Raw genomic sequence first — 21,539 nt, forward strand, 5'->3', positions numbered from 1 at the left:
TGAATATTAATAGAAAATCATTGTCATGACTCGTTTGTGAGTAGATTTTTTGGGAGGATAATAATTTATGGGGTCCGTCCATTGCAACATGGATTAGACTAACATTTTGGTTTTTTTTTTTTTTTTTTTTGACAGCATTTTGGTTTTTCATTTAGATGATTTTAAAAAAATAAATTATATGAAAGTTATATTTAAGAGTGGTCCGGACGTCTGTCACTTTCGTGTAAAAGTTGAACCTTTTTAGTCTTTGTTTTTTCAAATTTACAAGCAAAACAAATTTTTTTTTTTATTTCGCACGGACAAACCTTTTAAATAATTGATTAAAGAGCAATATTGATAGATTATGTAAACGGTAAATAAAACTATTCCCTCTGTTTATATTATATGATGTTTTAGCCATTTTATTTTGGGAAATTGTTAAAAATACTCTTTTTGGTGTGCCCCTTTTCAAAAATGCCCCCTTTAGATGTCTATTTTAAAAAATGCCCCTTTTTAAATCTGAAATTTTTATAAAGTTTTATTAGGTTTATAAGGTACTTATGGATTGTAACTACTACTTGAAGACTCGATCCAAGTATTTATAAGGTTTTATAAGATATTTTTAAAGGTTTTACAAGTTATTTTAAAGGATTTTTAAGGTTTTTCAAAGGTTTTACAAGATATTTTAAAGGTTTTTAAAGGTATTTAAAATGCATTTATAAGGTATTTATAAAGTATTTATAAGATTTTAGATACATAGAAATGTAGTTTGTGTATGTTTTAATAATATTACATACATATTTGGGTAAATCTTATATTTTTAAGAGCATTTTTTATAAAATTTTAAAAAGGGGGTATTTTTGAAAAGTGGCATTGAAAAAGTGGCATTTTTGCAAAAGCCCCTTTTATTTTGCATCATAAAATATGATGTTTTGGAAAAACAATTCAAGTTCTATGCAAAAAATTAAGTTTGTATAATTTTATGACTGTTCAGATTCTGCAGTAAATCATATCATTGTCCAAATTATATTTTAATGTAAAATATCTAAACATTAAATGAATAAATTAGTTTCTTAAACTTTGTGTTTTTATATCAAATATCCTATATTTTGAAACAGAGGAAAAAGATATTACCAAAAGAAAAAAAAAATTGTGTCAACAATTTCCATTTACTTAAAAACGAGGGTGCAACAGTTAAAACTAGAAAATGAATTTATTACAAAAAAAAAAAAGAGAAATTGCCTCTAATAGCCCCAAATTAAGTTTTTGGGACAAGAATAGCACTTAAAAGTTTATTGGGCAAAAATAGCACCTTATTTTTTATTTTTAAAATTAATAAATAATTATAAATAAATATAAAAAATCACAAATTCATCGTTAATATTTTCCCGCCAAAATAAAATCCCTTCAATATTTTCCCGCCAAAATATTTTCCGTTCCCGGAAAAAAAAATATCGTCAAAATTTTCCCGCCAAAAAAAATCCAAGAAATTCAGGAAGGATTTCACGTAATTTAGGAAGGATTTGACGAATCGGGAAATCCTTCCTGAATTACGTGGAATCCTTCCTAAAATTCATGAATTCATGAAAGCCTTCCTGAATTACGTGGAATCCTTCATGAATTTCGTTGAATCCTTCCTAAATTTCGTGTAATCCTTTTAGGAATTCTTTCCTGAAATTCAAAGAATCATTCCTGAATTTCGTGAAATCCTTCCTGAATTTTGTGAATTTTTTTTGGCGGGAAAATTTTGACGGAATTTTTTTCTACTGGAAAATGTTGAAAAAAATTTAGCGGGAAAATTTTGATAAAAAAATTTTGGCGGGAAAATATATTTACGTTATGGAAAATTTTTGGCGGGAAATTTCCAATTTTATTTATTTATTTATTTTAATTCAACAAATTATTCATATTTAATATTTATTTAAATTTTATAGTGTTATTTGTGGAACTTTTCAAATGTAGTGCTACTTTTGGAAGAAAAACTTTATTTAGTGCTATTTTTGTCAATCTCCCAAAAAAAACGTGAATATCATAATTTGTCCAATTTAATGGTATTGATGTTAAACTCACCAAATACTGAAAAATTATAGTATTAAAATAATTTTTTTGTCATCAAAATAACAAACTAATTATCTATACTATTAATTGGGAATCACTAAATAATAAAAAACCTTTTAGTTGTAGAATATTACATAGAATGCCATTGATTTTTTAAAAATTTGAAGAAAGAAAAAAAAAACATTTTTTAAATAATCGAAAATAAATCAATAAAATAATAACTGCCCAATATTTTTGGAAATAGTTTAAAGAAGATTCTATAATAAATCAAGTTATTTAATTCGAAATTGTATATTATTTTGGTAATATATTATTAGATATTTCCGGTAATCTAATTTAATATAACAAATTATCATTTAATTTAGATTTTAATTCATTTCCTTAACAAAACTATGCTAATTAATTCTGATTAGTAGTACACATGAAAAAAAATGATTTTAATATTTTATTTTCCAAATATGAAAAAATATTTAGCATATTTGTCATATATAATCTAAACTAAATACTTTCATCCTTTAAAATATAACCTATTCAACAAATAATTTTGGATTTTAGATTCTAAATATCTAGATAATATTTCAGTATAAATTCAATTATTTGACATATTAATTAGAATTTAAATGATATAAATTTTGAAATATATTTTTTAGAAATGGGTAGTTTTCATTATTTAAAATATATATCACTAAAATAAATTTGAATTATATAAAAATATATCAAATTATTTTATTTAAAGCCAAATAAATAATATATCAAATCAAGTAAATTATTTTATTAGGTCTCAAATTGTTACAAGCTTTTGGAATATATATTCTTTTAAGTTTGATTATTTTATTTTTTCAAAAAACATTAAAATATAATTTAAATATCAATGTTTAAATTTGCAATGCAAATACTTTAAAATGAGAAAATATTCATTCACACCAATATTCTTATTTTTCTATTAAATTTGAATAGCGTCTTTTCTACTAACAAACATTAATAGAATTTTTTTAACAGCTCATTAGTTGTATTTGAACAATCATAATCACCATATTTGCGATAATGCATAAGGATCATAGGAATTTTTAGAATTTTTTTTAATATTTTTGTCATCATAAATTTAAAATATGCAATTAAGATTAATATTTTTTGTCATCATCCACAAAATTAAACCTAATTTCATGTACAATCTATTTCCTATAAATATTATGCATACATCCACGTCGTTGATTATCTCACAATTAATCTAAGATTGTGTTATAAATACTATATAAAATAAATTTGTTTACATCAATCTAACCTATATTATATTTTCATCTAATAAGATTTTTTCTTTCTAATTTATTCTTCAATTTCAAACTCTAAAATTTAACCTATGGTTCACAATATTAGTTATTCTGTCATAAACATTATAAATAGCATTTTACAATTTTCTGTGTACATTATAATATATATACAACAATATATATCACTAAACAACAAAATATTCTATATTTACCAAAAGTTTATTACAGTACATTTTCTTAAAATAAGAAACCCTGCACGTATGTGCGGGTCCTGATCTAGTTCTCTATTTAAGATGGGAGAATTTTCCAAGATGCAAGGTTGATGTTAAATTCACTAACAACTTCTACTCTTTGTTAAGAGGGGTTTAATCGCCAAAACCAGAAAATAAATATTTATAAACGACAAAATTTAATATCATAGTTTGTCGTTGCTTTAAAATTAATTTGTGTGGGATAAATGCTCTCAAAATTTAATATCATAGTTTGTCGTTGCTTTAAAATTTTATATATATATATATATAATTATATATGTATTTTTATAAAAATATATTCACCGTATATACTCCGTATATACAACCGTATATACAGTTAGGCGCTATACGGTGATCTACCGTCCGACTACCGCGCGCCTAGCATATTTTAGAACATTGCGAAAACTAACTTATTTGTCACATTATTTTAAATTTATCCTTAGAAAATTTTAATTAATATATTAATATGCTAAATTTGTCTCTAAAAATGTATTGTTTTCATGTTAAATTGTTATCTTTTAACTATCGTCACTATCCAGCGTTTTTGTATACCAATAGAAAAAATATTTATAACACTGTTTAAAATCTGATCCACTAATCGAACATTCGAACTCTTTAGTTTTTCCAATATCGTCAGTTGGAATCCTAAGAAGTTAATTAGTAATAATTTTTAGGGATTATTGTCTAAAATGCCATTTTTTTTGGGAAAACTTACGAAAATGCCATTTTTTGAATAGTTTACGGATTTTGCCATTTTTAACACTTATAAATGTATGTATTTATGATTTTTTTTTGCAAAAATACGTACTTTATACCAAATACTAAACCCTAAGAACAAATGGAACCGACTAAACCCAAACATAACGAGTGAAACGCATGTTAAATCATATTTTTGGAACCTGAAAAATGGCAAAATCCACAAACTATTCAAAAAAATGGCAAAATCCACAAATGCCATTATGAAAAATGGCAAAATCCGTAATTAATTCTAATTTTTAAGTAAAATCTTCTGATATCCAAATAGCAGAAGAGACCAAAAAGAAACAGCAATGAAGTTGAAAACTTTTAGGACCGGAATACCGGATCAATGTGGAACATGCAAATACAGAGGATCCACGTTATAAATCAACATCACAATCACTGTCGCAGGTTAATAACGTTTTCACTGTTATTTTTTCATAAACGATCCTTTCGTTAATCTTCTTTATTTAGTCATTTCATTTTTCGAATTTGAATCATAGATTGGTGATTGGTGGGGATTAACATTTCGTGCGAATATCTTACGTACAGGAATTCACATGTAATCATGTGGCTTAATTATCTCAGCTATAGAATTACAAACATACACATACACACACACAATCGTGGATCTACTGTAAATTTACGGCTAAAAATATTATAGATTTTGGAAGGAAATTACAAAGATTACTATAAAATAACATTATATTACTATTAAAAATTAAGAGACAGATGGGGTTAGTGCAATGGGAGACGAACATGGCGTCAATGAGAGAGCATGTGATTTATAATATTAGTGCTTTGTCACTTTCTCACGTAACCTTTTATGCCCTACCAATTACTTCTCCTCTACTAGTATTTTTTATATGAAACCATAATAAATTTTAGAAAAATGCAACATTGATAGCATATATACGTATAGTTTTCTAACTCTGTGACAAGTTGATGATTTTCCTTTCTCAGCACAAGGCTATTTGAGTATATATATAAATATCTACGTTCCTCTTCATATTTATTAACTCTGAAATGATATTTTATCAAAAAAAAAAAAAAGCTCTAAAACAATAGATATTAGTATATTACATATGTACGACCTAAAAAATAAGAGAACGGTCTTTTTCTTGATAGAGTTCGTGCTCCCAAATCATTCGAGCATTTTCGACCACGTGTCTCCACCTCAAACGGATCTTATGATATGTTTTATTATCATTTTATTTTCATTCTTATATACTTCTACTGTTTTTTTATATTTGATGTTTTAAGTTTCTAATTTTCTTTTTAAATAGATGATGTTTTCAATTTTCAATGCAAAATTAATTACTTTTTATTAGTTTTGACTATTTAGATTCCGTAGATTGTTTTTTCATTGGTTAATTAGATAATAAATGATGTTTTAGTTTGAAATAAACAAAAATTAAATGATTTCTAAATCCATGTGCATTCTCTTAAAACATCACTTACTGTATAAAAGAACGGAGGGAGTAGTTTGTTGATTTTTTCCCTGCATAAGAAATAACAATCATTTATTTCATTTGTACAAGCAGTCAAGTAGATGTCCTGTAAAGTTAGAACCAGTGAGTTTTCAATTGAACTTTATCATGATTCATGTTTTAAATGAATCCACTTTATGAAAAATATGGTGTTAATTTAGATCATACTTCATAGTGGTTGGTGGGTCATCATTATAAAAATAAGTTTATACGTATTAGGTTCTTAAATATTTATATCCATAAGCTGATTAAAAACTAAGTAAAACGAAGATCCTTATCCTCCTGACTTTGTTATCAGAAATCTTGGTGGATTGACAGGTCAAACTTTGTTCTTTACAGAATAAATATCTTATAAAAAGACAGAAAAATACTTCACTGTAATCTCATGTTTTATGAAGTTTATATATTCTCATTAAGAATTATGTTTAAACATTTTAGAACAGTGAACAACAGAAGAGCTAATTATAAGACTAAATTCTGGAACAATAGATGGGCCACTTTTTGGGCTTCCTTAAGTGTTGAGGTATTGATTGAGCTTTTATAATGATTTATTTTATCTGTAGGTGTAAATAAATTGGGAAAAAATTGATCTTCAAATTATCCAAATTCAGCAACTCTATATATGTTGGCTCAGTATGGGCTTGTTTAGGAGCCTAATCATACTTATCATCCAGAGGCCTCCCTTAAATGATTACCTCTGACCGAGGCAGAGGGTTCTGCTTCTGCAGAGAACTAATAAACCATATACAATTAGTACTTGGAGTCAAAGTAACCTCATGGAAAGACAAAACTAAGCTTAAAGACACAGACTTTACACAAGATTCAGATTCAGACTACTTTACTCTAAAGCAAAAAGAGCGACCTCTATCCAATCCCCAGCCTATATAAACACGCCCTTCTCTTCTATTTTCTCTATCAACTAACAAAAGAAAAACAAACTTACTCAAATGGCTCTCTCTTCACCTTCAAGAATCCTCTGTTTTCCTCTTGCCTTATCCGCTGCAACTCTCTCCCTCTCTGTCGCTGCTTCCCACGATTACTCCATCGTTGGATATTCCCCCGAGGATTTAGAATCTCATGACAAACTCATAGAACTCTTTGAAAACTGGATCTCCAATTTTGAGAAAGCTTATGAAACCGTTGAAGAGAAGTTGCTTAGGTTCGAAGTTTTCAAGGACAATCTGAAACACATCGATGAGACTAACAAGAAAGTGAAAAGCTACTGGCTCGGGCTCAACGAGTTTGCGGATTTGAGCCACGAAGAGTTCAAGAAAATGTATTTAGGACTCAAGACTGATATAGTGAGACGAGACGAAGAAAGATCTTACGCGGAGTTCGCTTATAGGGACGTTGAAGCTGTGCCTAAGTCTGTTGACTGGAGAAAGAAAGGAGCAGTGGCTGAAGTTAAGAACCAGGGCTCTTGTGGTAATATGAAATCTTGGTCTCTGTCTCTCTGATGTGTTAATGAAAGTTTTGACTCGTAACTTAAGCGTTCAATTTTTTTAAAAATTGTTTCGCAGGAAGTTGTTGGGCGTTTTCGACAGTGGCAGCAGTGGAAGGTATAAACAAGATTGTGACAGGAAACTTGACAACATTGTCCGAACAAGAACTCATAGACTGTGACACGACCTACAACAATGGCTGCAACGGTGGTCTCATGGACTATGCATTCGAGTACATTGTTAAAAACGGAGGTCTACGCAAGGAAGAGGATTATCCTTACTCTATGGAAGAAGGAACTTGCGAGATGCAAAAGGTTTTCGTATATGCGAAACAAAATCAAAGATAAACTTAGGAATAATAACAATTAAGTTGGTTCCATTCTAATTATCTCTGTTTTTAAAACAGGATGAATCTGAAACAGTAACCATTGATGGACACCAAGATGTACCTACGAATGATGAGAAGAGCCTTTTGAAGGCATTGGCTCATCAGCCTCTCAGTGTCGCCATTGACGCCTCTGGTAGAGAGTTCCAGTTCTACAGCGGCGTAAGTACATTATAAACCATGAATCAAGAAAATTGTTGTTAGTTAATTGCTCTTGTTGATGTTGAATCACTTTGTATTTGATATATGAAGGGTGTGTTTGATGGGCGGTGCGGGGTTGACCTGGACCACGGTGTGGCTGCGGTTGGGTATGGATCAAGCAAGGGTTCAGATTACATAATTGTGAAGAATTCTTGGGGACCAAAATGGGGAGAGAAAGGTTACATCAGGCTGAAGAGGAACACTGGGAAACCAGAGGGTCTCTGTGGAATCAACAAGATGGCTTCTTTCCCCACCAAAACTAAGTGATCATCAGATCATTCTCTCTTATCTGCATTTGATCATCATCTTCATAACATCGATATGAATATTTTCGTCATTAAACTACAGTGTCTTCGTTTTTTCTCTTTTGATGTAAGTCTTGTAACAACTATGTGCAATAATACCTATATATAAGTAGCAGAGAATAATTAACAAATTTCTTGTACCAAACCAAGAAGAAAAACAGGCAGAGAATATTAAAAATGATGATTGAAGAAAAGAATAGAGCATTAACTGAAGAAAAACAAAGGAAGAGTTGGTTAAATAGTTTCTTGGGGAAGAAATAATTGAAAAAAACAGAGCAATCTTTAGATTGAACAGTTTATAGGTTAATAAAGTAACTGAAAAAACAGAGGAAACATAGATTAAACAGCTTCTTGGGGAAGAAGCAATTGAAACAAAATATAGACGAACTCTAGGAGAGATTAGCAGAAATAAACAATGAATGTGGCTCCCTTTGTATGAACTTGAATTGATTATGTGTTCGATATCATTGATCATGACTGAAGCAAAGTGCTGGCCGAGGATTGCCCGTCAACAATCTGTGGCTCAACTTCGATCTCATCATTGTTATCTTGTTCATGCTCGTTCTCCTCTAACGATCTTCCCATAGTTTCCTTAGTGAAGAAATACGTCACAAAGATTCCGGCAATACAAACGCCACCAAGAATCAAGAAAGCAACTCTCATACGGTTCACTTCGGTATAAACCTGGTTTTTATCATCGCCTTCCATCTTCTTGGTAGCCCACAAGAACCCAACAGTGCCCACAATAGCCCCAAGCTTACCAGCGGCGCCAGAGATCCCGTGGCAAGTAGACCTAAACCTAGCCGGAAAAAGCTCTGCGGGAATAATAAAAGTTGTAGTGTTGGGACCAAAGTTGCAAAAGAAGAAAATCAAACCGTAGAGAACCATAAAGCCTTTATTATTCTGCTCGTGCTTTGACCAATACCAACTGTACGGAATCCCAGCAACTAAATAAATAACGGCCATGAAGAAAAACCCCATAACTTGGATTTTGACACGACCTATCTTGTCGATGAAGTAAACTGTGAACCAATAACCGGGAATGGTTGAGCAAGCGGCAATGATGGCTCCTAATTCCGCCACTTCGAAGGCTGCATCATAGACGTTTTCTGCGGTGGAGGAAGAAGGTTTGTTGGAGTAGTGACTGAAGATATGGGAGAGGAGGAGGTTGCTTGTGTAGAAGACAATGTCTACTAGGAACCAATTAAAGGAGGCGGCGAAGAGGTCGCGGCCATGGAGACGGAAGAAGCAGCGGGAGAAGAGTTTGTAGGAAGGTGGCGGAGGAGGAGGAGGAGGTGGCTCCGTCGTGGCTTCATCGGAGATATGAGATATTGACATGACTCTTTGCATGTCTTTTGCTGCTTGGACGATATTGTTTTCCACAAGTGCTGTGTATCTGCATGCATCAATATCAATTTTAATTGATAAATATGTGTTACGAAATTAAATCGTTATTTTTTTTATTGACTGTCTTCTTTAGTTTTTTGGAATAACTGGAAGCGTATACGTGTGAGGATTATTTAAATTTGTTGTAATGAAAAGATAAAACTTGATTGATTAGCTGGAGCTGGTAGTATGATAGCTGAGGTATGTGTCAATATTATATCAAAGAATATAATAAAAAAAAAATGTAGTGATAAAAAAAAAAGAAGTAAATATATATGATTGGTGTAGCCATGTAAGGATAAGAGTATATACCACAGAATTATGGTATCTATCCCTCAGAAAGTCAATGATCCTTTCAAGCTAACTACTAATTTGTAACCCTTTCAATAATTGATACCTATAATTATAAGATTAAGATCTAGCTAGTAATATATACCAAAACTAATAATATTGCTTTTAAGGAATCTTATAATATGTGTATGTGTGTATCAGTGTGTGAGATCGGAACGGTCATGTCAATTACTTGAAAAACAATATAACATACAAAATTTTATTTTTATGGGTTGAAATAACATACTATATGCTCCTAAACTAGAGAATCGTTCACATAAACAGAACAAAGGAAACTGCGTGTACGTCAGAAGGACAAATAATGTAATTTTAATTCTATAGGAACGATATAATTAAATCTAGTTGATTTCAAGATTTTTTATTTGGGAAAAATAGCAAATAAATAGTGAGACAAGAACATTGTTTGTGCATTACGTCCTTTATGATTTGTGATTGGTAAAAAATAAAATAAAAGGTTTTGGACGGACCTTGCGGTTTCAGGCATCAGCATTCGCCAATAGAATGTCAATGCAGCAGGAAGAGCACCGATCATAAGTATAAGTCTCCACGCCACGTCGGCTTCTGTCGGAGCCGCCGCATCCACCTCCAAACCACCACCACCGCTCTTAAACGCCACGCAAACAGCCATGGTCACGGCAGAGCTAACCAAAATCCCCAACCCTTGCATGGAGAACACCGCAGCAATAAACGCGCCACGTGTCTTCTTATTAGCAAACTCCGACATAATGGTAGCCGAAAGCGGGTAATCACCACCGATACCCAAACCAAGAATAAACCGGAAAAAACCGAGGCTAACCATAACACAAGACCGACGAGTGGTGCACACGGAAAAGCCACAGCCAAAAGAGCTAAGGATCATAATAATCAAACAAAGTCCGTAGACTCGGCGACGACCGACTCGGTCACCGAGGTAACCGAAGAGGAGTTGACCCGTGGCTGTGCCGAGTAGAGCGATGGCGTAAGAAGTCGAAAGAACCGCCGTGTTGATTGAGTCACCGTTGTAATAAACATGGCTAATCATTTTCAAGACCGGTGCGATGCAGAAAAGATCGTATGCGTCAGTGAATAGACCCATTCCTGCTACTATGATCGCTTTGAAATGGTACCATTGTATTCGAGCTGCATCAAGCGACGACAATACCTTTATCGGCATCGTTTGTTTCTTGATCTGAGATTCCGAATCCAGAGTTTTTTTCGTTTCTTTTATCGAAATTTCGAATTCATGATGAGTGAAACAGAACAACGATCTTTATAAGGATTAATAAGTCTCTTTGTTATTTTCAGTAATTAATTGCTATGAGCATGGAATATGCTTATGATTTGACTCCGAGAAAGACTTGGTCAGTTTGTTTATAAGAGCTTCAATTTTCCTATGTTGTCACATTAAGGCACAACATCATATATTGCTTGAAATTTTCTAGCAATTAGTAACCAAATTAAACCGGTTTTGCATTACTCGGTTCAGTACGGTTTTAATTTCGGTTTAATTCTCTTATTGAGAAGAGTAACTAACAACTAAACAAGTAACAGCAGCAACACACAAACAGTCTTAACGGATTCTCAGTTTGATGAAAATCATTACGAAAACGGATATATAGTTAGCAAAATCATGCAAAATCTATAGAGTCACGTCCAAAAAGTGAAAGATTTGTCCTTGCATGCTGTTTGATTCGCCTTCCTTCTATATATGTCCATTAACATAAAGATTTAGAGAGATCCTAAAATTCTCAACTTGCTCCGGTTTAATTAAGAGTTTTTGTGTCTGATGATGACAGCCTCAAAGATACCATCTGATCGGAAGTTAGGAGATAATAGACGCGGATCAACTGGTCCTGGGAGGTTAAAGCACAGCTTGAATGGTCCAGGAGGACACAGCTTCCGGATATTCATTTCAAAAACCCGAGAATGCCTCTTGATCGTTTTTTCGCCTGTGGTAGTCGATCCCTCAAGTATCACCTTACCATCTGATTCAATCTCGCAGCTGAATTCACCTGCACACAAAAGGACCAAACCAATTCATGTGTTCATCACTTAGACCCGATGTGGCGTATAGAAATAGTTAGATGGGTAACAAAGTATAATTATATACCGTAATCTTTGCGGACACCGGGCAAAGCAACCTGAAAAAAGTAAGCAACTTTGTTGACACCAATGTCGACGACACCAACAGATGTTCCTAGAGTTTCTTTACTGGCTGTTCCGGTAGTTACAACTGATGGTTCTGCATCGCTTTCCTTCATCTCAGGAGGAACAGGTATAGGCTTATCTGTTTTTTCTCGTTCCAAAGAAGTTTCGCCATTCTTGTTTGTTGCCTTTTTTGATGAGTTCTTAAACCGTTTTCTCTTGTATGTCTCACGAAATCTTTCAGGGGTTTTACTTATTCCACAAACAGCATGACCAGTAACTGCTTCTTCTTCCTCGTTCTTTCGCTTGCATGTTTCTCGAGGCTCTACAAATGAATAGTATTCTTGGTCAGAGACAATTCCATTGAATGCCAATTCTCCGTTTCTTGAACAGTCCTGCTTCATTTCCTGGCTTTCTGGTAAGTCTCCCAAAAGTCTTTCTGGTTCACTGATTACGCAACTAGCAACCGCTTCTTCCCCTTTCTTTTTCTTGCACGTTTCTTGAAGCTCTCCAGATGAATTGTAGTCTTCGTTACGTACAAGTCCATTAGCTGTTGTCGCTTCCCCATTTCTTGAATAGTCCAGCTCTGTTTCCCGGCTTTCATCCAGCTTCACACCCCGAGGAGATAAAGACACGACTCTATCGATTTTCAGGTCGTCCAAACGCGACAAGTATCTGAATCTTTGGAGTTCCTCCTTGTTTATGAATGCAACTGCAGGATCATCAATAACAACAATTCCTTTCACAATCTCATGGCTCGGGGAATACCTTTTCTGCGGGTGAAGGTTCGTCGGGAAAAAATGCGTGAACTGAGGAAATTTTCCACTTGGTTCCAAAGGTAGGTATCCCTTGAGATACATATAAATCATGTCTGGATGGAGAACAAGGCTGGACTTTGCATATTTCAGTACATTATAGTACAAGTTCTGCAGCTGCGCAACAGTTAAAGAGGAAGATCCAATGTGCATCAAAGTGTAAGGTGGTGAACCTTTGGCTAATCTTTGAGAAGCTGAACATCTTGGGTTATCCGAATACACATCAGGACCCAAGTAATTGCTCATGATGAAATTCACCAAGAAATACTGATCGCTCGATAAACCATCGCTACACAGACTCATGGTTTCAATTCCAAACAAAAGGACCTGCATTACATATGAATGTGGAAACAGTGTCACATATGGAAGCAATAAGGACATTCTCAAATTTGCCAGATTTAGTCATAGATTCTTAAGTTTAACCATTCTCTAACAATAAATTTAGTCTCCATAATGTTTTGTGTTATAACTATACTAAGGAGAAAACATCTTCAAACCCTAAAAACTTCACTTATTAACATCAAAATCTAAACCTGATAAGATTATGTTGAAATTCTGAGAAAGATTAAAACTTTGCTTCATATATAGACTTCACATTACAAAAACAGTCCAATTTTACCCAGAGAAATATGATAATCGAACAAATTTTCACTAGTTAGTTCAAAGTCAACAAATTTTTCTTAAATCTAAAGGTCACTACGCTTGAAGACGACACTCTTTGTACTTTTTACAGCAAAAATCGATCCCACATTGTCTGCAATAAAAACTAAACCACAGAATAGGGATTATGCCAATTTCAACCTTACAAGTCCAGCGATTGTGAAAATTCAAGCAACATTCATGGGGAAAAAACGAGAAGATATCAGAAACTGAAACATGAGAGAAAATGATCAGTGACGGGATTTTACCTTGTGGAGATGTTTTAAGCATAAGGAGGAGAAGAGAGATTTGTGTGCAAGAAGAGGGAAGGAAGCGAGAAAGAAATTGTTGGTGTAAAGGGGAAAAATGCAAAAGAGGATGGAGGTCCTTGCTTCTTACACGTGGCTACCACGTGGGTCCCTCAAATAACCGCATTTGTAGGTATCGCTTGTCACCTGGCTCACCACGTGCCGTCTTGTTTTCGCATTTTTGGGCTTTTTTAAAGTGTAAGGCCCAAATGTTTTTTTTTTTTGGTCTTTTATTCTTTTTCTTTTTCATTTGTTAAAAGATTATTCTTTTAAGGTGTTTAAAAAAATTACTCCATTTATATCAAAAATAATGATTTTTAAGTTTTTATTCTTATATATCAAAAAATGATTTTCTGTAGTATATTTAATACATTTTTATTTTCAATATCAATTGATTTGAGTAAATGGAGTAAAAAGCAGTTTGAAATTAACTTTTTAAAAGATATAACACAAAAATAATTAATAAATGTACATCATTTATTGTTTTCTTAATCTTGATGATAAACCTCAAAATTTATTCTTTATGATACAAATAGAGTATAAAAAATATATTAAAATTTGTTTATCAAATTGTGTATAATAGTTATGTTAAAGCCAGAAGAGCTCATTGTAGAATGTTAGCTCACCAGACACTCATAACTGATAGTAACAAAGATGGAATTTTGAAAGGTCTTGATACATTTGGGCTTCAAATTATTACAAATTTCTCTAGAATTTTATTCTGATTTAGAAGATGTTCAAATGAACATTGAAGCAAACTTGGCCAATTTTATTGGTGAACTTGCTAAAAAAATTCACAGAAGATGCAATGTGAATGACCTGTCTGCCACGATTACTAGGCTTTGGTGTCGCAGTGTTATTAGTGAAATCATTGGCATGATCAGAAATCTTCAGATAGCATTGGTTCAACTAGCTTCGAGGAACAAAACTTTGATCGTTGCTAGTTATACTATTAATCTTCAAAAGTTTGTTTCACTCGCACGTCTTTTAAACCTATGTAGAAAATTTGAAAAAAAGTATATTAATTTTGTTTTGAAAATTTTAGATATTTAAATTTTTGTACTTTTCTTAAGTCAAATAATAATTATTTTAATAAAATCCAATAAAGTGATACTAAAGTTTTTTTCTTGTAAAATTGCTAAAGAACACATAATTAAAAAAAAATTTATTAAAATTTGAGATAAGTGATGGATTTAGTTATTTCTCAGAAAAATATAGTTTTTGTGGGACAATTTTGTAACAGACGTTTTGCAAATTTGTTAGCAAACGAAGGGGCCTAGGTATTTTCAAAATCAGCTGTGGTAAATGAATAGAAAATGAGAAAATGAGAAGAAGTGGTAGGAAAATGGGAACATTAAATACACCGATGTAATTCTATTAATCTGGTTGGTTCATTGTTTGTGTTGACTAAACTATTTCTAGATTCAGTTTTGTTGGCATCAAAACATCGTTACTATGTCACTACCTCATAATGTAATTTTAGTTATGTGTTGATATCAAAAATTTTAATTTGATGGATCCAAGAAAGAAAGGTAAATACCTCGACCCCAAAAAATGGGACTCTTAAAGAGTTTTCTCATGAGAAATGAATAGAAAACAGTAGCATGTAAATAATTACATATATCTCTTTTTCTTAACAAAAGTTTATATGACGATGGATTTAAGTAAAAACACCAATCTTACATCTCGAAAACAAGTAGTAAACGAAGTGATAAACAGAGGAATCAGAGCAGAAGATGGGAGTCATAGACAGAAAACAATTAAGAAGAACAATTTATGAGTCTAAAAAGTAGAAACTGTACAGACAGAGAAAAGATAAGAATCCTGGAGCTAAAATATATCCACAGACAAAGAAGCTAAAGTGAACTCCATAGTCATTAATTTTTTACTTACAATGCAGAGGACTCGACTTGAGAGGACATAAAAGTCTACCTAATAATCTTACCAACACTCCTACGCCTTGAGAAAGTGTGTAGTAAGAAGACTACTTTAACCACATAAAAGAATCAGATTTTGATTCCACCATTCTATATGCATCTGTATGTGTTTATGAGTTTATCTATTTATATATTCACTTTCTTTGTACACCAAACTTATTCCTACCGGTTTACCGCGAAAACCCTTGTTTCCGGGGTGAAACCATTCATATAGTTTATGCCATCAAGCTTGTTGTGGGCTATATACATATGATGAGAGGGTTAAAGACAACAAAAGCACAAACACCTGAAACTTCCATTCTCCTTTCCCCCTTTTTTGACTTCTTCAGTGAGCAAGACTACTTAATACCTGTAACAATGGTAATGAGGTGAGATTGAAAACATTTGCAAGTGCTGAAACTTAAAGGGGTACCTAAGGAAACAAGCTTACCTCTCTAGAATGTAAATAAAAATAATGTGCAAAGTTTAAACAGGAATCCTGCCCGAGTAGCATTTGTCCCTTTTCTGCAGTCTTCAAGGATTAATAACTGAAACCCCACAAATAACAATGAGGTGGTGTAAGTGCGTATTAACCCCAATCCAATTTGGACAATCAAAATGAATCCAAGAATATGCTTATGTTGATCCATTTTTCACCCTGTTGTTTGATCAGAACCGCTACTCTGCATATACTGAGGAGGAGTCTGGACAATGATACGTTGCTGCATTGGAGTTGAAGCCGAAGGGTATGGAGATTGAATAGCAGCCATAGGTGAAGTTGCACCAAGCTGTAGAACATGACTTCCTGGATGTGAATAACCTTGAACCGCTGTATAACCGTGACCACCAGGAATAGTCTGACTATATTGCCCATATTGATAACCCGGTGAGTTAACTGCCCCAGGTACTCCATAAACCTGAAGGTACTGTTGACCCATGTAAGGACCATAGAAGCCCTACAACACCATGAAGAGAAGACATGAGTTTATAACTGAAGTCATAAAAGTTTAAAATGCATAAAGAAGGCAAGAAGAAACTGCAACAATTTCAAACGCCTACCTGAGACTGTGAGTACATGTAGTCAGGTCCATATGGTGTAACCCTGAAAGAACACCAAAAAGAACAACTAATATTAGAGACATATGAGCAAAGTTTAGGCTAGACACTATTATTAGAGAAGAAGAGTAGCAATTATACAGAAACAGCTAGAATACATTACACTATGAAAAGAAGATGCTAAGCTAGGGGAAAAAAGTCTAAAATTCCACTCCAAAATGTCTATTCCAAGAATCTAGATAATTTTGGCACTATCAAAGTCCAAAAACATTCATGACCTTGCCTGTCCAAAACAAATTGAGCTCGGCCACATATCCTCTGCAGTTATATTTTTGTATTCCTGCAAGTTACCAATCACAACATGTCACATCATAGTGCTACACTCAAGATCCCTAAGTGGCTAAGTGATTGTCCATGTTGTGATTGAAAAATGCCACTTGATCAAAGTGGCTGTTAGATGGACTAGCAGGTAGACATTAAAACTGATACGCTCGTCACAGCATGTCTGTTATAGCAGATATACAATCGCAACGCAAGTTTCTGAGCATTAAATTGCGTAACTCACCCATAAGGGTACACCACTCCTTGTTGGTAGTTATAAGCAGGTGGCTGGTGATACGGATGGCTTCCAAAAAGTGAACCGCGAGGACTCTGCACACTTCCAAGATATGGGGAAACAGGTCTTATCCGTCCTAACCAAAAAAAGAAACAATGCAATGAGTTAAAGGTTTACACGTTAACAGCAATCCATTGAAAAATTGAATACTTCACCAAAATTATAAAGGTCTCTGTAAGTAGTGCGAAGAAAAGGAATAGATGAATACTGAAGTAAGACTGACCAGGAACATGGGGTATCACTGCATATTGCATTGGAAGCCGAGGCCTCCCAAGAGAAGCGAGATTACAATTCGCTCGTCTGCCATCTATAATAGGTGCTGGGTCGACACATGCTCTCCTAGCAGCCTCTGGATCTCGGAAAGTCACCTAAATCCTCCATACAAACCATAAATATAGCGGTTAGTCAGTCTACAACCATGAACATATAAAATCAAACGAATGAAAGGGACTCCTATGGTTAGCAAAGATGGACAGAAGTTTCATCAAAACCAGCATTTCGAGTTCAAGTGCTTTTTGTTTATTTAAAGAGCTAGGAATCCTAAGTCAAGCAGATCATTTACCAAATTACCAAAAGTGTCACTACAATTATGAGTCTAGAGGAACATTTAGTACCCAAACATACCTAAGCATAACACGGAAGCAGAAAATGTTTATTACAAGCAGCAATAAACCAACTTCAGAAAATAGAAACCAAAGAATGAACAAAATTAGAATACTCACAAAGCCGTAACCTTTGGATCGACCGGTGTTCTTATCAGTAATCACAACCGCCTCAAGGATATCACCATATTGTTCGAAATGCCGACGAAGAGTCTCGCTTTGAGTCTCCCAGGCAAGGCCACCCACAAAGACTTTAGTAAAGGTTGTATCACCAAAAGGAGAGTTCAAGTAATGAAACCCAGAGCTCGGAATCGAATGATACGCCATGAATTAGAACCAAAGACTGAAACTTTTTTTGACGAGAAGATGAAGAAGTATGGACCTTTGACTTGACCCAGTAAACCCTAGAGATAGATTGAATGAGTAAACCTGAAGATGAAGATACAGAACACCATCGAATTGAAAGAGGAGATTCTAGGGTTTACAAGGGTCTGCGAAGAGAATAAGGAGAGAAACAGAAAAAGCGAGATCGGCCCCAAAGAAACCTAATAAAGGATCATACTTGACATTTTGACAAGTAAATGATCATGAAAAAAAAAAGAGAGAGAAAATTTCCCGGGAAAAAAAACAGAAAAAAAAAAGAAGTTAGGAGGGGAAAAAGGGTTTAAAAATTAAAACTTTGAAAGATGGGCCACGGAAGAAGAGAAGAGTCGGCGCCGGTAGGTACAAGTATGGGTCTAGGGTTTCTCAATTGGTGATTGCGACGAATAGTGAACAGAAACGAGAGAGACGATTCGGAGACGAATTCGAATCAAGCGTTGGTTAAATGGGGAAGAGAGAAAGATGGACGAATTAGAGTGGTTTCAGGGATTTAGATAAAGAGGAAGAAGGGGAAAAGGGAAGGATTTGTTCATGGAAGTTTTAACATTGATGAAGAAGAAGGAGAAGTTGGTGATGACGAGGACGATGAAGCGTGATTTTATGATTCATGAATTCTTCGAGAGAGAGAGAAAACAAAAAAAAAAGGAGTTGTTCTTCACCCTCATAAAAATGGGTCCCGCTTTCATCTAATTTATATGCCTAACGCTGTAATCAAATTATAAGCAAATTGTGATTATGTCCGAATTCTATAGTTTTTTTTTAATCATATTTAGCGGATTACTGCCGGGAAATTAACTGTTATTTAATGAATTTTTTTTTATTTTCATTGATTCTTTACCTCTGTTCTTTTAGTTTACTCCCAATTCCCAAAAGATAATAATACGGTGTACATTCATCTTGTGGAATGTTTGGATAGAAACGCAAATGGATAAGCGTTAATAGACCATCGATCTACTACTAAGTACTAACTATATATATACAATACAAATCACTCGAAAACATGTAGACTTATTTACTCCTCTTTGCTCTATTTTGCATCGAAATGGCCCTGAAAAGCATGGTGTGGTAAAGTAAGGTAAGGTATATGAATAAGACAATGGACATGTAAGAACTAAAAATCATACAAAATTAGATGAACAAACATCATAAAGTGAACAGAGTAACAAAAGAAAGATGTGATAAAACTGTATTAGCTATTAACCATGCTTCTTCTTAACGATCACGATCTACATCTTTGATTAGAAGATAAGATGGGAGAAACCGGGGAAGAATCAACGCGACCACCAGACACAACACTACTAAAACCACCACTGACCAGCTTGAGTAAGGGATGCCTAAGAGCTGTTCTTCACAAACTGTCACCATGAGAATTTCAGACTTTAGAAGAAGCACTACACTCACTACAAGTGTAAGCAAAAACAAAAGAAGCTTGCCTATGTTATAAATGATAGACGCCCGTTCTTTGGAATTTGGTATAGCCACGATTCCTTCAGGTTCCACAGTCACCAAAACATACAATCCGTCCTATAATCAGAAACAAAAAAAAAGACTCATGAACTTGTATTCGTGCCTCTTTCCAAGTTGTAGGAACTGATTGAAGATGATAGCAATACCTCGTTATCAACTTCTTCAAGACTTTCCGTTTTGAAGATCAACTTCTCAGTGTTTAGCAATCTCCTCATATGGTTAAGCTTCAAACCCATTACACCGTTCTTTAGTAGTTGCAGCGTAAACAAAGCCGGTATCTGTTATCATAACCAAGATCAGATTTTCAACAAGCACAAGAAGAAACATGGAAACATAAGTAAGAACAATATAACACATTTGACATACAGAAGCTGGGTACGATATCTTGACTTCATACCAAGAATTTGACTTCAGCTCTTGTAATTTGTAAACTCGAGATCCAGATTTCAATGGCAGAGTCTCCTTCCATAGTTCCTTCCCAGCATATAAAATTTTTCCATCAAACCTAAGATATATATAACATCATTTCTACAGTACCAATAAAGAATCCAAATTGATGATTTTGAGGATAATGTGAGGTTTTTCAACAACACTTACAGTCTCTCATCGCTGTAACAAGGCACAAAATTTATGAAGACGAGAAGACAGATGAGAAAGTAGCATTCTTTGTAGTGTAAATCGAGCATCCTAAGAGTCCTGAAACAATCCCTAAAGAAGATGTCAATTTGATGAATCGGTTAAAGTAAAAGCTTGAAGCAATCTCGGCATTTTTTTTCTCAGCAACGGAACACAGAAATAACAGAAGATGGAAAACGCGCGAAATCGATTCACTTACCAGAGATCAGTCTCTCGCCGGAGATGACAGTTTCTATGCGACACTTGGCTCGGCGAATACGATTCCGGCGACTTCGGAGAAAGACTCAAAATCGTTGTCGACGATCGATAGTGAGATTTGGGCCTTTCATAATTAATTGGGCTAATTTAAGGCCCAATTTAATATACTTAGCTTGTAGACAAAGTGAAAGTGACAGCGGATCATGACCGTCCACGTCACTCTTACGAGAATCAGGACAGAAACTGTCTACACGTGGTCAGATCTCCACGTCGTGATATCTACGTGGCGAGTTCTAAGAATATTTTGTCCTGTCTTGGTGTAGGGTCCGCTTTATGGGCCCGAAGGCCTTCGACACTAACTCAGAAAGTCCAAAACAGTCAGGTAAACATGTGGGCTCCTTTACAAACCAAATTGGCAATTTGCCCATGTTGCTTCCTTCTTAAATAGTTAATTCTATTCAATATATCACCTTTATTTTTATTTTTATTATCTTACGTCAATAAATCACTTTTAATTTTCACTATATACAAATTACAATATTTAATCCAAAAATGATTTTTAACACTTTTTAGTTTGATAGGTTTTCTCCACAAACTGACTAGAAAAACAATAAAAGAGGCATTTTTTCGAAAAGACACTTGGTTTTGTTTTATTCTCCGGCTTTATAATTTATAAAATAATTTTAAAAGTGGTGGATGGGGTGGTGGTAGATCACAAGTCGCCAAAGATGTGAGAATGGCATTGGGCATTATCGAAAAAGTTGACCCGTAATTTCTGATGGATCACACTACTTTTGAGTTTATTTATAAAAAATATAGTGAAGAGTCTGGCGACCACTAATTATAATTGATTTTTTACTAGTTCCTGTTAACTTGTGAGCATCATTACATTGGTAAAAAAATATTATTATACACAAATTAATTTTA

General features: G+C 33.8%; 5 protein-coding genes across 6 annotated transcripts; 1 reads left to right on the forward strand and 4 right to left on the reverse strand.

The window, feature by feature from the left end:
• Nucleotides 1–6,690: 6,690 nt before the first annotated feature.
• On the forward strand, nucleotides 6,691–8,234 carry LOC9329195 (cysteine protease XCP2). The gene is made up of 4 exons (XM_021015085.1): nucleotides 6,691–7,209; nucleotides 7,305–7,540; nucleotides 7,633–7,773; nucleotides 7,864–8,234. Exons 1-4 carry the CDS (start codon nucleotides 6,732–6,734, stop codon nucleotides 8,077–8,079), a joined length of 1,071 nt encoding a protein of 356 aa, XP_020870744.1. The 5' UTR covers nucleotides 6,691–6,731; the 3' UTR covers nucleotides 8,080–8,234.
• A 104-nt stretch (nucleotides 8,235–8,338) lies between these two features.
• LOC9326476 (probable inorganic phosphate transporter 1-8) lies at nucleotides 8,339–11,095 on the reverse strand. The gene is made up of 2 exons (XM_002893088.2): nucleotides 10,322–11,095; nucleotides 8,339–9,513 (listed from the first exon to the last, which is right to left on the reverse strand). The coding sequence occupies exons 1-2, from the start codon at nucleotides 11,005–11,007 to the stop codon at nucleotides 8,589–8,591; spliced, it is 1,611 nt and encodes a 536-aa protein (XP_002893134.1). The 5' UTR covers nucleotides 11,008–11,095; the 3' UTR covers nucleotides 8,339–8,588.
• A 304-nt stretch (nucleotides 11,096–11,399) lies between these two features.
• On the reverse strand, nucleotides 11,400–13,773 carry LOC9329196 (increased DNA methylation 3). The gene is made up of 3 exons (XM_021015079.1): nucleotides 13,702–13,773; nucleotides 11,944–13,120; nucleotides 11,400–11,845 (listed from the first exon to the last, which is right to left on the reverse strand). The coding sequence occupies exons 2-3, from the start codon at nucleotides 13,094–13,096 to the stop codon at nucleotides 11,601–11,603; spliced, it is 1,398 nt and encodes a 465-aa protein (XP_020870738.1). The 5' UTR covers nucleotides 13,097–13,120; nucleotides 13,702–13,773; the 3' UTR covers nucleotides 11,400–11,600.
• Nucleotides 13,774–15,502: 1,729 nt separating this feature from the next.
• On the reverse strand, nucleotides 15,503–19,063 carry LOC9329197 (RNA-binding protein 24). Its single transcript, XM_021015087.1, has 7 exons — nucleotides 18,051–19,063; nucleotides 17,552–17,696; nucleotides 17,278–17,404; nucleotides 16,716–16,758; nucleotides 16,314–16,612; nucleotides 16,108–16,204; nucleotides 15,503–16,026 (listed from the first exon to the last, which is right to left on the reverse strand). Exons 1-6 carry the CDS (start codon nucleotides 18,255–18,257, stop codon nucleotides 16,198–16,200), a joined length of 828 nt encoding a protein of 275 aa, XP_020870746.1. The 5' UTR covers nucleotides 18,258–19,063; the 3' UTR covers nucleotides 15,503–16,026; nucleotides 16,108–16,197.
• A 120-nt stretch (nucleotides 19,064–19,183) lies between these two features.
• LOC9329198 lies at nucleotides 19,184–20,732 on the reverse strand. 2 transcript variants are annotated; one of them, XM_021015092.1, is made up of 7 exons: nucleotides 20,614–20,732; nucleotides 20,376–20,486; nucleotides 20,145–20,283; nucleotides 19,925–20,056; nucleotides 19,745–19,835; nucleotides 19,513–19,666; nucleotides 19,184–19,359 (listed from the first exon to the last, which is right to left on the reverse strand). In XM_021015092.1, exons 2-6 carry the CDS (start codon nucleotides 20,462–20,464, stop codon nucleotides 19,524–19,526), a joined length of 594 nt encoding a protein of 197 aa, XP_020870751.1. In that variant the 5' UTR covers nucleotides 20,465–20,486; nucleotides 20,614–20,732; the 3' UTR covers nucleotides 19,184–19,359; nucleotides 19,513–19,523. The 2 variants fall into 2 exon arrangements, with proteins under 2 accessions (XP_020870751.1, XP_002893137.1); XM_002893091.2 differs by lacking the exon at nucleotides 19,184–19,359 and having other exon boundaries at nucleotides 19,395–19,666; nucleotides 20,376–20,474; nucleotides 20,614–20,731.
• Between the last annotated feature and the right edge of the window lie 807 nt (nucleotides 20,733–21,539).

Source organism: Arabidopsis lyrata (assembly GCF_000004255.2).
Source record: "Arabidopsis lyrata subsp. lyrata unplaced genomic scaffold ARALYscaffold_1, whole genome shotgun sequence".
NCBI classification, from domain to species: Eukaryota; Viridiplantae; Streptophyta; class Magnoliopsida; order Brassicales; family Brassicaceae; genus Arabidopsis; species Arabidopsis lyrata.

Bases quoted from the DNA above. Each gene is read 5' to 3' on its own strand.
- LOC9329195 (XM_021015085.1), top strand. From the start codon at position 6,732: ATGGCTCTCTCTTCACCTTCAAGAATCCTCTGTTTTCCTCTTGCCTTA. The intron at 7,210-7,304 runs GTAATATGAAAT...ATTGTTTCGCAG, and splicing joins TAAGAACCAGGGCTCTTGTG to GAAGTTGTTGGGCGTTTTCG. The intron at 7,774-7,863 runs GTAAGTACATTA...TGATATATGAAG, and splicing joins AGTTCCAGTTCTACAGCGGC to GGTGTGTTTGATGGGCGGTG.
- LOC9329197 (XM_021015087.1), bottom strand. From the start codon at position 18,257: ATGGCGTATCATTCGATTCCGAGCTCTGGGTTTCATTACTTGAACTCT. The intron at 17,405-17,551 runs GTCAGTCTTACT...TTTTTTGGTTAG, and splicing joins AGTGATACCCCATGTTCCTG to GACGGATAAGACCTGTTTCC. The intron at 16,759-17,277 runs GTGAGTTACGCA...GTGTTCTTTCAG, and splicing joins GGAGTGGTGTACCCTTATGG to GGTTACACCATATGGACCTG.
- LOC9329198 (XM_021015092.1), bottom strand. From the start codon at position 20,464: ATGCTCGATTTACACTACAAAGAATGCTACTTTCTCATCTGTCTTCTC. The intron at 20,284-20,375 runs GTAAGTGTTGTT...TATATATCTTAG, and splicing joins TGTTACAGCGATGAGAGACT to GTTTGATGGAAAAATTTTAT. The intron at 19,836-19,924 runs GTATTGCTATCA...TTCTGATTATAG, and splicing joins TTGAAGAAGTTGATAACGAG to GACGGATTGTATGTTTTGGT.
- LOC9326476 (XM_002893088.2), bottom strand. From the start codon at position 11,007: ATGCCGATAAAGGTATTGTCGTCGCTTGATGCAGCTCGAATACAATGG. The intron at 9,514-10,321 runs GTCCGTCCAAAA...TGATGCATGCAG, and splicing joins CTGATGCCTGAAACCGCAAG to ATACACAGCACTTGTGGAAA.
- LOC9329196 (XM_021015079.1), bottom strand. From the start codon at position 13,096: ATGAGTCTGTGTAGCGATGGTTTATCGAGCGATCAGTATTTCTTGGTG. The intron at 11,846-11,943 runs GTATATAATTAT...TTTTGTGTGCAG, and splicing joins CGGTGTCCGCAAAGATTACG to GTGAATTCAGCTGCGAGATT.